Genomic DNA, 14,400 nt, shown 5'->3' with positions numbered 1-14,400 from the left:
TTTACAAATGTCTTTCTCCCATGAACAGATACTAGCAGACTCCTCCCCCAAAGAAGACAAAGAACAGTTTATGCATCAAGTAGTAAGTCCTTTTGTATATGCTTTCTCTAACTCAACTTCCCATGTGTTCGTCACAATAGTAAGAATGTTCTTATCCTTATTGTATGCGGGAGCAAAGGTTAAGTTAGAGGCAGACAGCTACGTTGCTCGTTGATTGACTGAACTGGTATTGTGTGGCCTGGTACACAGCAAGCAACCAAAAAGGGCTCAATCTGCAATGCTGTCTAACATCTTAAACTCACTTTCTAGTAATACTTGATATACTGTTCTGCTAAATGAGCAAAGATAAACCTCACCTACACTGAGCTAAACCAGCATTCAACTTTGTTTCAAAATCTTAAGTGGACCTTAGATGTCAGCTATCACTGTTCTTACAGTTATACATTGTCATCTTTAAAGCATCCTCCAGCCCAGCCTGTGTTGTTCAGTGGTTGAGCCTCAATCTATGAACCATGAGGACACATGCCTGGATTGTGGGTTGGATCCCTAGAAGGGCGTGTGGGAAGCAGCTGATCAATGATTCTCTCATTATTGATGTTTCTATCTCTCCCTCTCCCTTCCTCTCTGAAATCAATAATATAAAAAATAAATAAATAAATAAAGCAATATCCTCCTCAGAATTCATTTTTAGAATAATTCTGATTAACATGTATTGCATTTTTAAAACATGACCTCTTGCTGGTCATGGGCTTTTTAAAAACCTGGTTCACAAGCAATGGAAAGAGCATGTTTTTCAGTTCCCCTCCACGTGGAACTGCGACTCCCAGACAGGCTCTCCTGTTCCTCGCACCACTCCAAACGCGCATCTCTGCCACGACCAGACCTCACCGGGCTCCTGCTCCATGAACAACACCCTACAAATGCTTTGTGTTACAGGCAAATATAAACAAACCGAATCCCCATTAAAACCTCTCAGAATCTAAAAAAATTCGTAGTTACCGTGTCAAACAGAGAATCATAGTCTGGCCCTAACCTACCCACCAACCTCATGTCCCTGCGACAGTCCCTTTCTGTTTTTTACCCACTAACTTGTCAGACACAGTGGGTCAGTCGTCCTCCCTCTCCTGGCAAACTCTGCGATCTGAGGGCCAGCCCCATGCTGCCTCTTCAGTGAGCTCTCCCCCTCTTCTTCCTGATCACCCATCACACCGCACTGGGCGTCCCGCCACCCCACTGCGAACACATGTGCTCAGTCTTACATCAGCATCATCTGGCATGTTGCTTAGTTTATTGGGGTTTTAAATAAAACTTCTATTATCACATTTTCTCATGTTATGATATGGAAAACTACTTTAGAGTCCCAGAAATGTAATATTTGGATATAACAACTTTGCTGGAAAGAAAAGCTTTGAAAACTTAAATCTATCTGGTCACCCAGAATATTCAAGTTGTGTCAGAAATCAAACATTCAGTGTTCCTGAAACTCCAATTTGACGTTTTCAGGGTATAGAAAACGTAATGCCCTTGGCAGGTGGAAACCACAAAGATGGCCTTCTCCCAGGTCCACACGAGCCTCCTCAGCACCCAGCCAGGGCTGGCCACACCGTCTGTGTCCTCAGGGGCCCTCACTTAGGTTAGCACAGCCGTCTTTTGGGTCAAACAAATATGGCAGACAAGAGAGGAAAGGAATACAGGTGGAGGAAAGATAAAGAAGGGAAAAGAGATGAAAGAACAGGCTTACCACCACATAGATGCCTACTAGCATTTTTTCAAGATTAAATATTGAAGAGTCTTAGGCATTACTATATTTTATAGCCTATTAACTACTGGTGGACAACTTTTTTTTTTTTTTTTTAAATGAGTGTCAGGGCCCTGGCTAGGTTGGCTCAGTTGGCTGGAGTATCATCCCGTACACCAAAAGGTTGCAGGTTCGATTCCCAGTCAGGGCATATACCTAGGTTTCAGTTTAGATCCTTGGTTGGTGCATATATAGGAGGCAACCGATCAATGTTTCTCTCTCAAATCAGTAAACATATCCTAAAAAAAAAAAAAAAAGGTTTTTTAATGAGCACCAGACTTTCAAACTACTATTTAAAACTCACTTATAGCAGTTTATTTCAAAAGTAATAACATCGTCACTTAAATTATATTCAACCAAAAGGATGCTGGGAAAATGAGGAAGAACATCTGGAATCCTTAGAGAAAGAAAACTAGCCCAAGATCCAGGCCCATCACCTGCTATCCAAAGCCCCTGAGGTGAGGTACAGAAGGCAGACAATTCAGGGTTCAGAAAGTAATCAACTACAGCCCTCCCGGTGGGGTTTACGTAGCATTCTGTAATCAAAACAGCACTTCCGCAACAAAACACACAGGCTCACATCTAAGGGAGTAAGACTATCAATAGCTGGTTTTGCTGCCAACTAGATATCAGGTTTTGTTATAAAAATGATTAAGAAAAAGCTTTAGGTAGTTTTACAGCTTTCAAGATTTTAGAATTATTACATTTCCCTTCCTTCCTTTCCATTAGGGACATTATGTGGGATAAACTCAGGGCTAGTTAAGTGACAAAACTGAATCCAAAGCCCAAGCTCCATGGTTTTTAAACATATTTTAAACAGTTCATACAGCAAACACATGTGACATGGTCATAATATTAGAAGTCTCAAATCATATGGCCATTTTTCAAGTGTAAAAATGTTTAATGACTTTAAAAATATGGTCACTTAGAAAGCATTTTTAGACTGCAGCACATGAAAATAATGCCAAGTACCAAATACCACCCAAAACACAACAGGGCATTAGTGGTGGTCAGCAGGTAACTAATTACAGAGTTTACTCTACTTAGAGGAAGTAATTCAAGTATATGTGGCACATTAAGGTATCTTAATACCTTCTTTTCTCAAAATTAATAAACACTCAAATTATGTTTTTTTAGACAAAGGGACATTTTAAAAATTGAAAATATAAAGCTTAAATCCAATTCAACTCAACTCACAAATGTGCAGTTGTTTTCCCATCAGAAATACAGATGAGAGAAAGGAGCTGTTAGATGAACTCTATCCACTGACCACCACCACCTTGTCCCCAAGTATTGGTACAGTATTAAGAAAATCTAGTCATTGCTGTAGGATTCTGTCAGCCTCTATGAAAGACAGAAATCAATTACACAGCCTACTGCTGCATTACTGTCACAGGATGCTGTCTGTCACACTGGTCGGTGTCAACTCGACAAAACCGCACTGAAGATTCCTTTCAGAATTCAGTGCCAGAAGTCTGTCACCCTGCAGGACGGCTGTCCCCTTAGAAAGAAGCTGCTTAGACTATATGGCACTTTGGAAAAGGCAAAACGGAGATGTGAAAGGCCCCACTGCTGCCAGGAGTCTGAAGACGGGAGGGAGGGGCAGAGAGGTGGCACGTGGGACTTTTTGGGCAGTGGAATTATTCTCGATGTTAGTTCAAAGCGGACCAACTGTGAGTAGTGAGTCCAATAACAGACATGCTAGCCTCCAATTTAATCAAGTTCCTGATATCTATGGGCGTGTCGGGCGTGTCTTCTCTCAGTATCTTACAGCATTTTTTGAGGCATCCAAACACCAGCTTCAACAGTATGTGGCAAAGGAGAGCTGTGTATACAAACTGTAGGCGTAAGAAACCCAAAGGTGCCAAGCAATGTTTGGAGAAAAAGTGAAGAGCTCACAACTCTGCAGACACTTAGGTATAGAACCGAAGTTATCTTAAAGCATTTATTTCACTGGAAGCTTCCTCTATTTCCTTAATAAAATGAAAGTATAATCCATGTTTCAGGGTTCATAAAAATGTCTGAAGGATTTAAAGGGACTTGTTTGTTAAAAAGAATAGGTCTTCTGGACCAAGCATGTCACACGTGTGGCCCACGGGCTCCATGCGACCCACAACAAAATTTTTGTGGCCCAGCCAACATAACGGTGTGCAAGAAATGTTTTAATAAAAACTTCCTCACTTAATTTTTACAATATTCTGTTGTACATAACTGTTAACCTGTTAACCGGGGAGTTCCCTTTTTAATTACGCAACGTACAACGGGCGCATACTCTTTCACTAGGACGTGTCAGTATGTCACACCCAGCGGACGTAATTTTATATTACTATTTTTTTATTTATACTTAATTAAAATAAATGAAATATATATTTTTCATTTATATATTTATATATAAAGCACAAAGGAAAATACAAAATTACAAACAAATAGAAAAGAATACCAACAAAAAGATGGAAACATCAAATTAAAAAATTATAAATTTTACAAACAATTATAAAGATTACAGCCGAAGCCAGTTTGGCTCAGCGGTAGAGCATCGGTCTGCGGATTGAAAGGTCCCAGGTTCGATTCCGGCCAAAGGCATGTACATTGGTTGCGGGCACATCCCCGGTAGGGGGTGTGCAAGAGGCAGCTGGTCGATGTTTCTCTCTCAGTTTCTCTCTCATCGACATTTCTAGCTCTCTCTCTCTCTCCCTTCCTTTCTGTAAGAAAATCAATAAAATATATATTTTTAAAAATTATAAAAAATATATACTGTCCCTCTCAGGGCGCAACATATATTTCAAGGACGTATTCATAGGTTCTACCCGTTCCCGATAGTGTTTATGTTTGATGTATTTATAGGTCCCGCTCGATTAACAGGTTAATAATGAGCTACTACATTCACTAATGACTACTATAATCGTGTTGCATTCATTTCCCTTACTTGCCCTACATGCAGGTGCACCATTTCTCTCCACTAATACTAGCAGCAAACATTTTAGCAGCTGACTGCCACGTCATTAGTCTTGTACTGACTTGTTTGGTGTGCGCAACAGGAAGTATTCCGCTTTTGGAGAACAAGAAAAATAGGTTTATTTGTGTTACGCTTATTAATTTGTGCAGTTATTCAGTGTCTGATAAGTTAATATTCTAGAAAAAAAGTATTAATTCTTATTAAAATGTTCTTTTATGTTAAAGATCTCATTTATTTCAGCCCTTTGTATTCAGCATGTCTCTATAGCAGAGGTTCTCAACCTGTGGGTTGTGACCCCTTTCACGGGGGTTGCCTAAGACCATCGGAAAACACAGATATTTACATGTGATTTATAACAGTAGCAAAATTATAGTTATGAAGTAGCAACGAAAATAATTTTATGGTTGGGGTCACCACAACATGAGGAGCTGTATTAAAGGATTGCAGCATTAGGAAGGTTGAGAACCACTGCCTTATAGAAATAAACCTACGCTTCTATTAAAATTGAAGCTTTTGATTTTCTGTGTCCTACACAAACTTAAACCTTATTTGGCCCATGATAGCCCCTGAGTTTGACATGCTTATACTAGACAGTCTTCACAAAACATGAGACCTGCTTCTATTATCTCCTAGATGAATGACCTTGAGCAAGACCTGACCCTCGGTAAACACAGACTCACTGTGTTCTCTACTGGTTGGAACCTGCCTAAGAGTATATTCTGTCCACCAAAACTTCCAGGTGAAACAAGCCAGGTCATGTCTATGACTGGAAGAATCCACAAGGTGGAGGGTATAGCACTTAGCCCAGAAGACTCCAGGGAAATTCTTTAAATGCTAATATCAGAAGAGTTATCATCAGGCAGGTTAGAGGTTGGGCTCATGTTATACTACCCAAATGACAAAATTAAGTAGTTAAAGCAAAGCAATTTTTGGCTCAATACAAAGTAACTTCCCAATAATCATAGTTAATTATCCTATATTGGAATAGGCTGCTTATAAAAGTATTCTAAGTATTCAAACCGAAAGTCAAGCTGAAGCTGTAGGACCATTTTATATAGAATTTGGTGGGAATTGCACTGTACTGGAAAACCGATTTTAAATAACCTCAATAGTCTCCCAACTTTAAGAGGGATTAAAATGACCATGATTGCTGTTGTGGTTTTACGTACATTTTAAAGATGAGGAAATTGAGGGTAAGGAGAAGAGCTCATTTTCAAATCCTGAATCTATAGGGTTCTCTCCTCTGAGTGCTTCTCATCCTTGCCTCACATTATAATCACCTGTATACGTTGTTACAATCCCACCAACCAGGCCACATCCCAGACCAACTAGCTAGAATAACTAATGGAGAGACCCAAGTGATGCCAACATACAGGCACGACGGACACCCACTTTCTATACGAAGGGCCGGCAATCCAGCCTTCTTGGAGCGCATCCATGTGCATTTTCCATCCTGTATGACTGCTTTCATGCTACAGCGGCTGTTAAGTAACTGACCTTACGACCAGTAAAGCCAAAATAGTTACTACAGTAAAAAATTGCCAATCCCTGGCTTTATATCAATTATGTCCTAACTCTTATAAACCGGATGGAGAAGACCAGCAAACAGTGTTCACTATATACACACCTGATATTCAAACAGCAAAATTTCGACTGATGAAAATTAACCCCAAACCTAAAAAGCCAGAGGAACCACTTCACAGGATTACTGTGACATTTTGCCCTTTCCCAAAGGGAAAAGGAAACAAAAACAGTACCGGTAATTCTTTTTAACAGAAAGTACTCCACTCCCACATGATCACCATCATGGAAATCAGACACAGAACAGCTACAGAGCTTCGGGGCAAAGCAAGCATTACATCGAACGTGCGGCGCTGGACAAGCCTGGGGGCTGCAGAGAAAACCTCCAACCCCTGGGCTGCTGCTTCAAATAAAAAGGTAGACACCGGCAGTGAAGTTACGTTAAGGAAAAGTTCCAACCTATTTCCACTCCTCAATAATGCCCTCCATTCTATTATCGGGTCTAGTAATAATTAATGTCGTTTTTAAACATTCGTTTAAAATCTTGCTTGGCGTTGACTTGTAAGTATTGACATAACCTTCAAACACGTGGTATCTACAGAACGTGTGAAGTGCAATTAACAAGTTTTGCTTGAAAAAGTTTGTGTTTGGTTTGGTTTTTGTTGCAAAACTAGGGCTAAGAAGATGGCGGATGAAGAGCATATTCGGCACTGCATGCTTTACGAGTTCCAATTAGGAAGAAAAGCAAGTGAGGCTGCAAAAAACATCTGTAGTGCTCTTGGTCAAGATGCAGTTAGCGCCAGAAAATGCCAGCGTTGGTTTGAGAAATTTTGCAAGGGAAATTTTTCGTTAGATGACAAGAGTGGTCGAGGCCGTGTGTCCAATTTTGATCAAGAAGCTCTTCAAGCTCTTTTGGTGCAAAATCCTCAAATTACCCAACAAGAGCTTGCGACAACTTTAAATTGTTCACAGAAAACAATTTCCAATCAATTGCGTGCACTTGGCAAAGTCCAAAAGTTTGGAAAATGGGTTCCTCATGAGTTGACCGACAACAACCGTAATCAAAGAGTCACAATTTGCAGTTCGCTCCTCTCTCGTCAAAACCGTTTGCCGTTTTTAGAGCAAATTGTTACCGGAGATGAAGAATGGGTGCTGTATGTTAATTTGAAAAGGCGGCCTCAATGGTTGGACAAAAATGAGGCTCCGCAGCCCACGCCAAAACCTGACTTGCATGCGAAAAAAGTGATGTTGTGTGTTTGGTGGAATTTTAAAGGAATTCATTATGAACTTTTACCATCTAACCAAACCATTACAAGTGCAGTGTATAGTGCCCAATTGGAAAGGTTAGCCCAAGCTTTAAGAGAAAAAGAACCCGCGCTGATTAATCGGAAGGGCGTAATTCTTCACCACGATAACGCACGAACGCATTCTGCAAGAATCACTGCTGAAAAACTGCGCCAGTTGGAATGGGAAGTTCTCCCTCAACCTGCATATTCTCCTGATATTGCCCCTTCCGATTACCATTTGTTTCGTTCTTTGCAAAACTTTCTTCTTGGAAAAAAATTTAATAATGAAGAATGCCTCAAAAATGCATTGACCGAATTTTTTGCATCAAAATCACAAGAATTTTACAACAGAGGGATTAAAATGCTTCCTGAGCGTTGGGCACAAGTAGTAGAAAACAACGGCAACTATATTGTTGATTAAATTTTGTTGTATTATTTAAATAAATTCGATTAAAAAAGTATTAGAAAACGACATTAATTATTACTAGACCTAATATTTTGAAAACCCACACAACAAATGTGATATGCTAAGATTCTTGTACATACTCCTTTGGATATATTGAAAAGTCACAGTTCAAAGGAAAATTTCAGAGGCTTCCCTTAACTAAGGAAAATGATGTGAGAGTGGGACAGATTTAAAATACTCCAGCTTCTGTAATATTTATTCTAAGAACAGCAGCTCTACACAAATGAGAATAACCCTACTAGCATTTGCAAATTCTATAAGCACTTATAAATGTTTAATTTACCCAAAACATTAAAGAGTAAAGGATGCTGCCCAGGCAATGTGGCTCAGTGGTTGAGCATCAACCCATGAACCAGGAGGTTAGAGTTTAATTCTGGTCAGGGCATAAGCCTGGGTTGCAGGTTCAATCCCAGTAAGGGCATGTAGGAGGCTGCCAATCAATGCTTCTCTCTCATCATTGATGTTTCTCTTTCTCTGAAGTAAAAAATATATTTTTAAAAAAGCAAAGGATGTTAACTAGGTCTCTAAAATGTTATGAAACGACAAACTACATATTACAACTAAAGAATTTATCGTTCCTAGCACCGAGTGCAAAAAAAGTGAGCAGCGTCCAAAGCAGGAAAGTCAAATTACTAAACAGTGAGCGGCGTCGGCATGCCACACAGCAGTCTGGGCAAATGCCTGATTATTAACACAGCCTTTGATAACCCACATCCACAGGCCTAGAGAAAATACTGATACCAAAATTAGGTGCCTGAATAATTTCACTCTTCTGCTTTAAATTTGTTACGTGTGTTTTATAAAGACAAAAACCCCTAAAAAGCATACTTCAGCATTGTAGCCAATGGAATTAAATGAGAACGGAAATAACTCCATACGCAGTGTTTACCTGGCTCTTCCTTAACGAACGGCATGTCTTCCTCTGGATAGGCAGCAGGTGGCTGCATCGCGGAGCAATCTTCTAAACCTGCTTCATTATTAGGTGGTATGTTATAAATAAATCTCTTGGCAGTTTGGTTTTTCCTCCTTGTCTTGTTGCCAGTTTCTTGAATTCCCTGGGAGCCCATATTATTCCAAATGAACACTTTTGTTTGAGCTGGGGCTTCGTTTTCAGCCTGTAATTCCGGTGAACCATCCTGGACCCAGCCACTGTCATTCATTTGGTAGTTCTCTATTTGGCCCTCCTCGACGTTACAACCATCATTTTCAGTTTTTACATTACTTGCCAAATTGGTAAGATTCCGTGTTGCCCAAAAACTGGCAATTTTTTGATCCCGCGATGAAGACAGACCATCTCTATTAACTGGTTTTCTATTGTTATAGTCCACAACCACAGACTCCGGAGCTTCAGATTTAATGCTTATATTTAAGGCATCTTTAATGAAATTTCGGCAAGTCTGAACAACTTCGCTCATTTGCAGATAGCTGGCCACGGTCATCACTTCAATGGCGTTTTGGCTTGTGAGCACCAGGTTACCAGAATACAGGAAGTCCAAGATGACGGAGAAACCTTGAACTGCAGCAATATCTAAGTGGGTAGTATTGTTTTGGTTAGGGCTTTCTTTGTTGGAAAAGCAATATAGAGTCTTAAAGAAACGGCTGCCTGCAACCAGGATGTTCTTATGAGCTTTAAAGATTTTTCCGCTCACCACAATGCTGACATCACAAAGAATACCTTTCTTTCTTTGCTCATTTAATTGTCGAAGAAGTTGATAGCAATAAGAGTTTTCATTTGGCCTACTATTAAAGTCACAGTATCCCTCTTCTGAAGGTATTTCTGGTTCCTGTAAGTGAATGGAAAGCATAAATGTTAAACTCAAGTTCTTCATATAAAATGGGTAATACTTGCAAATCCTCCTGTATACTTTAAATAATCTCTACATTATTTATAATACCCACTACAATAGAAATGCTGTGTAAATAGTTGTTATACTGTGTTGTTCAGGGAATAATGACAAGAAAAAAGTCCGTACATCTTTAGTACAGGCCTAACTCCACAGTACATGTCAGCAACAATGTAATGTTTTTTCACCAACATATTTGACCTGCGGTTGGTTGAATGGGTGGATGCAGAGCCTGCAGGTGCAGAGGACTGAATGTACACTACTGTTTGTGTGTGTGTGTGTATGTGTGTGTGTGTGGGTGTGTGTGTGTGTGTGTGTGTGTGAGGCTCGGTGCAAGAATTTGTGCATGGGTGGGGTCTGGATAGCCTGGCCAGGGGGAGGGGACATGGGCGGTTGATTGACCTGCCTGCTGGAAGAACTCCTAGTTGAGGGGACAATTTGCATATTAGGCTTTTATTATACAGGATATACACTGATTGAGTGGTCAGATTATTGTGTGTTTAGAGATCATAATAATCTGGCCACTCAGTGTAAGAAAAATCAAACATCTGAATGAGCATCAGCAGGGTTCCATTTACAGAGTAACTGTATCATGTCATTCTTGAATGTAAAATAAAAACATGAATTAAGAATTACTTAAGTTAAAATAAAACACTCAGCGGTGCATTAGCATTTGCAAATCAAGAAATGCTTCAAAATCTGCATATACGCAGCTGGCACGGCAGGAAGGCCATGGCTATGTCTAACTGTAGTGATCATTTCAGGCTCTGGTCACTGTGTCCTCAATTTCCTGGGCTAATCCCAAGTTCTGAAATTCTCCACCATTATCAGACCAAATAGCCTAATTTTTAAAAATGACTCAAACAAAAGCCTGTACACCAAAATATTTGCCCATTCTATTTTAAACACCAACTGCACAAATCAAGCACAGTCATTCAATCATGATTTTCTCTCGTTACTATTGTGTAACAGTGATGTTCCCTGCTTTTACAAGCAACACCAGCAACTTCTTTTCCACTGCTGATCAGAGCACCTATTTAATGTGCCCTTGGCAGCAAATGGTTTACAAGTCAAGTGCGTGTTGCTTTCCAAGGGGAGTATTACTTGAGAATTTGGGTGAAACATAGCTAAAATAAATGGCCATTATTATTTGAACCAAATAAATTATTATACTAAAGGTAAAAAGTTATCACTAGTGATCAAGACTCTTAAAAGCACTGAAGACTATGACAAGAGCACACAGGAGGTGCATCTAATCCAGGTTTCTCGGAGGTGAGGGTTGGAGGAAAGAGTTGAGCAGAGCCTTAGAAGATGCAAGAAAAGGATGGAAGGATGTGCATTCTAAGCAAAGTAGACAGTGGGAGAAAAAGAACCAAGATCGCTACAATATCCTTATAATTTGAGATTTCTTAAAATACTCCAGGGTGATCCAAAAACCCAAAGTATGCAAATGTGCATTTACTAACACTTTAAAGTTTCTATAGCTTTCATCAGATTATTAACAGATTAGATTCCTGGACAAGATTAAGAATCACTTCTATAGGTGCCAGAGCTTTAGAAGCTGAGTGATCTGATCTGATTGGATTAGCAGAAGAGATGACTGGCAGCTAAGTAGAGGATTAATACTGGGGAACTAGGACTGGAGATACTCTGACCAGCGGAAGCTACTGTGTAACAGTTAACAGTCCTTGCAATAATCACCTTAACTAGGGAAGATGGATAATGTTAACAGGGGAAGAGGTGGTGAAGCAGAGTTTGGAAAAATATTTGGTAGGTAAAAATCAGAACTGAGTGATTAGATTGTGGGTTTGGGGAGAAAAGAATCACAGGGTCTTCAGCATTCTAGCTTGAGGAGCTAGATAATGCCACCAATTTGTAGGGAAATCTACACCCCCCTCTGATAGAGATAACTTCAGTTGCAAGCAGTGAACTCATCTGTAGTTAATCAATAAATAAAAAAATGCTATTTAGCTAAAAACCAACAAGAAATTAGGATTTACTTCCCTTCCCAGGATTATAGTCCCCTTTCAAAAAATGATTACAGATTCAAACACAATGTTAGGACCTACACAAATAATAATATACAAAGTGATTCTTTAATGGGCATAGTTTCATCTTTATTGTTTCTTCTTCTTAGTGAGAGGGTTTTCAGATTTTCCTCCTAAATTGATAAAAACAATAATCCTTGAGCTATATTTTTGCTGAATTCAAAGAAGACTGGTAGCTTTGTTTCACCTTTGCTTTAGTGATGACCTCAACATAGTCCACTTATTATGTCACCCAGACCAGATCTGAATTCAGTAATTACTTTCTGGAAAGGCTAAGTACATGCATAATACCTATACACCTGAGTGCTTATTTTGGGGCTAGTAAACTGGAAAGGCTTGGCAGAATGTGTAATGTAAGCTATGAAATTTCACAAGTGGGTAGAAAGTGACCTGAACCAACAGATATGGTATAATCAGTTAAAACAATTTTAAAGTCCTCTAGGCCAAATGGTCAATTCCTGTATGAGCTAATTATTGAACTTGATTCTATACAGACATAGTCAGCTGTTACTCAAAATATAAGGTATAGCCTGGCCAGTGTGACTCTGTGATTGAGCGTCAACCTCTAAACCAGGAGGTCACAGTTAGATCCCTGGGAAGGGCACATTCCTGGGGCTGCAGGCTCTATCCCCAGTAGGGGGCGTGCAGGAGGCAGCCAATAGATGATTCTCCTCATTGATGTTTCTCCCTCTCCCTTCCTCTATGCTGTCCCTTACATGCTATACTTCACATAAGCTTATAAAGAACTATAGGCTTCTCTTTGAAATAGAAGGCCAAGGACAGATTCTGAAAGCTTACTTACAGACTCTCTTCCATGAGGAATCCTTAACTAACATCCAGTTAACAAGAATATCAAACTTTTTAAGAAGGTGCTATAATGTTTTAGTCACCAGCATGAAATTAATGAAAAAGAAATTTACTTACTTACAGGAAAAATAAGAAAAAGTAACCCTTAGTGACATACTAAAATTTGGCCAAACTCCTCTAAAAAAACAGGCCTCCTTAAAACAGCAAAAAAAAAGTGTGTGTGTTTAATAAAAGGAGTGAACTACCCCAACCTCCAACTGAATTCTTGCCTGAAGAACTCTAAAACTCTCATTTCAATGTTTTTAAGATAGGAGAATGTTAATATAAGGCATTTTTTATGAAGCTGGGAAAACTTGCATGTGTGATGAGAAATCTCAGAATGCTCAAAGAACTGGATGGCTAAGGTCTCGGAAGGTATGAAAAAAAGGGAACTGGTTTGCTCTCTAGAATCAGTGTGATTGGGTGAGATAAAGTGGCCTCCAAACTGATAAAACTGCTAACACTGAGACAGGAGAGACACCATGCCACAAAAAAGCATCTTGTTACACTTATCTGCAAAGAAAATAGGAATGATAGTTTTCATTTACTAAGTGATTATGTGCTGGCATATATACTTCGCATACATGAGGAAGCTAAGTTTTGCTAGCCAATAAAAAGAATTAGGATTCAGGTCCCCCTAACCTTAAACCCGAAAATGCTCTTACAGTTGGTGTTACACTGCCTCCTACTGGTAATCAAAGACTGCAGGACAATAGAAAAAAGTGAACTCAGTCCACAGGGTAATAAGTCAGTTCTTGAACCTGTCACTCACTTTAACAAGGAGAAATGTAGGTGGTACCTGCAAGGCACATACAATAACAAATTAACACCCCAAACTAAGATTAGCTAGAATTAAAATAGACAAATAGTTAGGATCAGTTCAGAGTGCAAACATCCAAAATCCAACCAAGGGAACCAATATATAGCCTCCAAGTAAACTGTATCCCCTCGGTCAGATGAAAGAATGTCCCAAGAGAAAGAAGATGGGCTGTATATAAGATCTATAAAGAGAGCTTCAAGGGGGCCAAGGAGCCGGGAAGGGAGGGACGATTCAGAGATCAAGTTTAATAAATAATGATTTTATCTAGGAGTGAATTCCCTGATCCGGATGCATGCCTGGGGGGAGAATTCACGCACCACACCTAGTCCGACATTCGGTGATCTAACTAATTCCCCTTCCTCTGATTTCAGGTTCACTAAGCAGCTAATTATAATTTGCATTTCCATTCAGCTTTGCCTATAGAGAGAGACCATGCTGATAAGAGGAGTAACTGGCCCATTGTATTGTATATTAAGAAAGTCCTTTCTAATAGTCTATTTTAATTTTTCTGAATAACCAACCTACCATTATTTAGAAAAGTCTACTTTCATTTTCACAAGTTTCCCCCTCATCATTTTACTAATTAACTTCAGAAATACATAACTTAACCCTTTAAAGCCTCAAACTCCTCTTCTGTAAAATGAGAGCAAAATGATTATTCTGCAGAGTTAAGGTAAATGGGTATTTGGCATATGGAAAACAAGGAAATGTTAGTACTATTTCACTCCATTGCCCAAGCTCACAAAGCTAATAACTGCAGAACACTGAGATCTGAACCCAGATTTGCTCCAAAACCCATTCTTTCCCCATTACAA

At 39.5% G+C, this 14,400-nt stretch overlaps 1 protein-coding gene across 3 annotated transcripts in view; it reads right to left on the bottom strand.

Moving 5' to 3' along the window:
• ZBTB10 (zinc finger and BTB domain containing 10) overlaps window positions 1-14,400 on the bottom strand; it is a 28,149-nt gene that overhangs the window by 11,060 nt on the left and 2,689 nt on the right. For all 3 annotated transcript variants that reach the window (XM_045581541.1, XM_045581540.1, XM_036437292.2), the window contains one exon: window positions 8,917-9,811. In XM_045581541.1, the coding sequence (XP_045437497.1) occupies window positions 8,917-9,811 (895 nt within the window). The remainder of the gene's footprint in view (window positions 1-8,916; window positions 9,812-14,400) is intronic.

This window comes from Pipistrellus kuhlii, unplaced genomic scaffold, assembly GCF_014108245.1.
Source record: "Pipistrellus kuhlii isolate mPipKuh1 unplaced genomic scaffold, mPipKuh1.p scaffold_m20_p_14, whole genome shotgun sequence".
NCBI lineage: Eukaryota > Metazoa > Chordata > Mammalia > Chiroptera > Vespertilionidae > Pipistrellus > Pipistrellus kuhlii.
The sequence above is the reverse complement of the archived record's forward strand: the minus strand, read 5'-3'. Positions and strand labels throughout refer to the sequence as shown.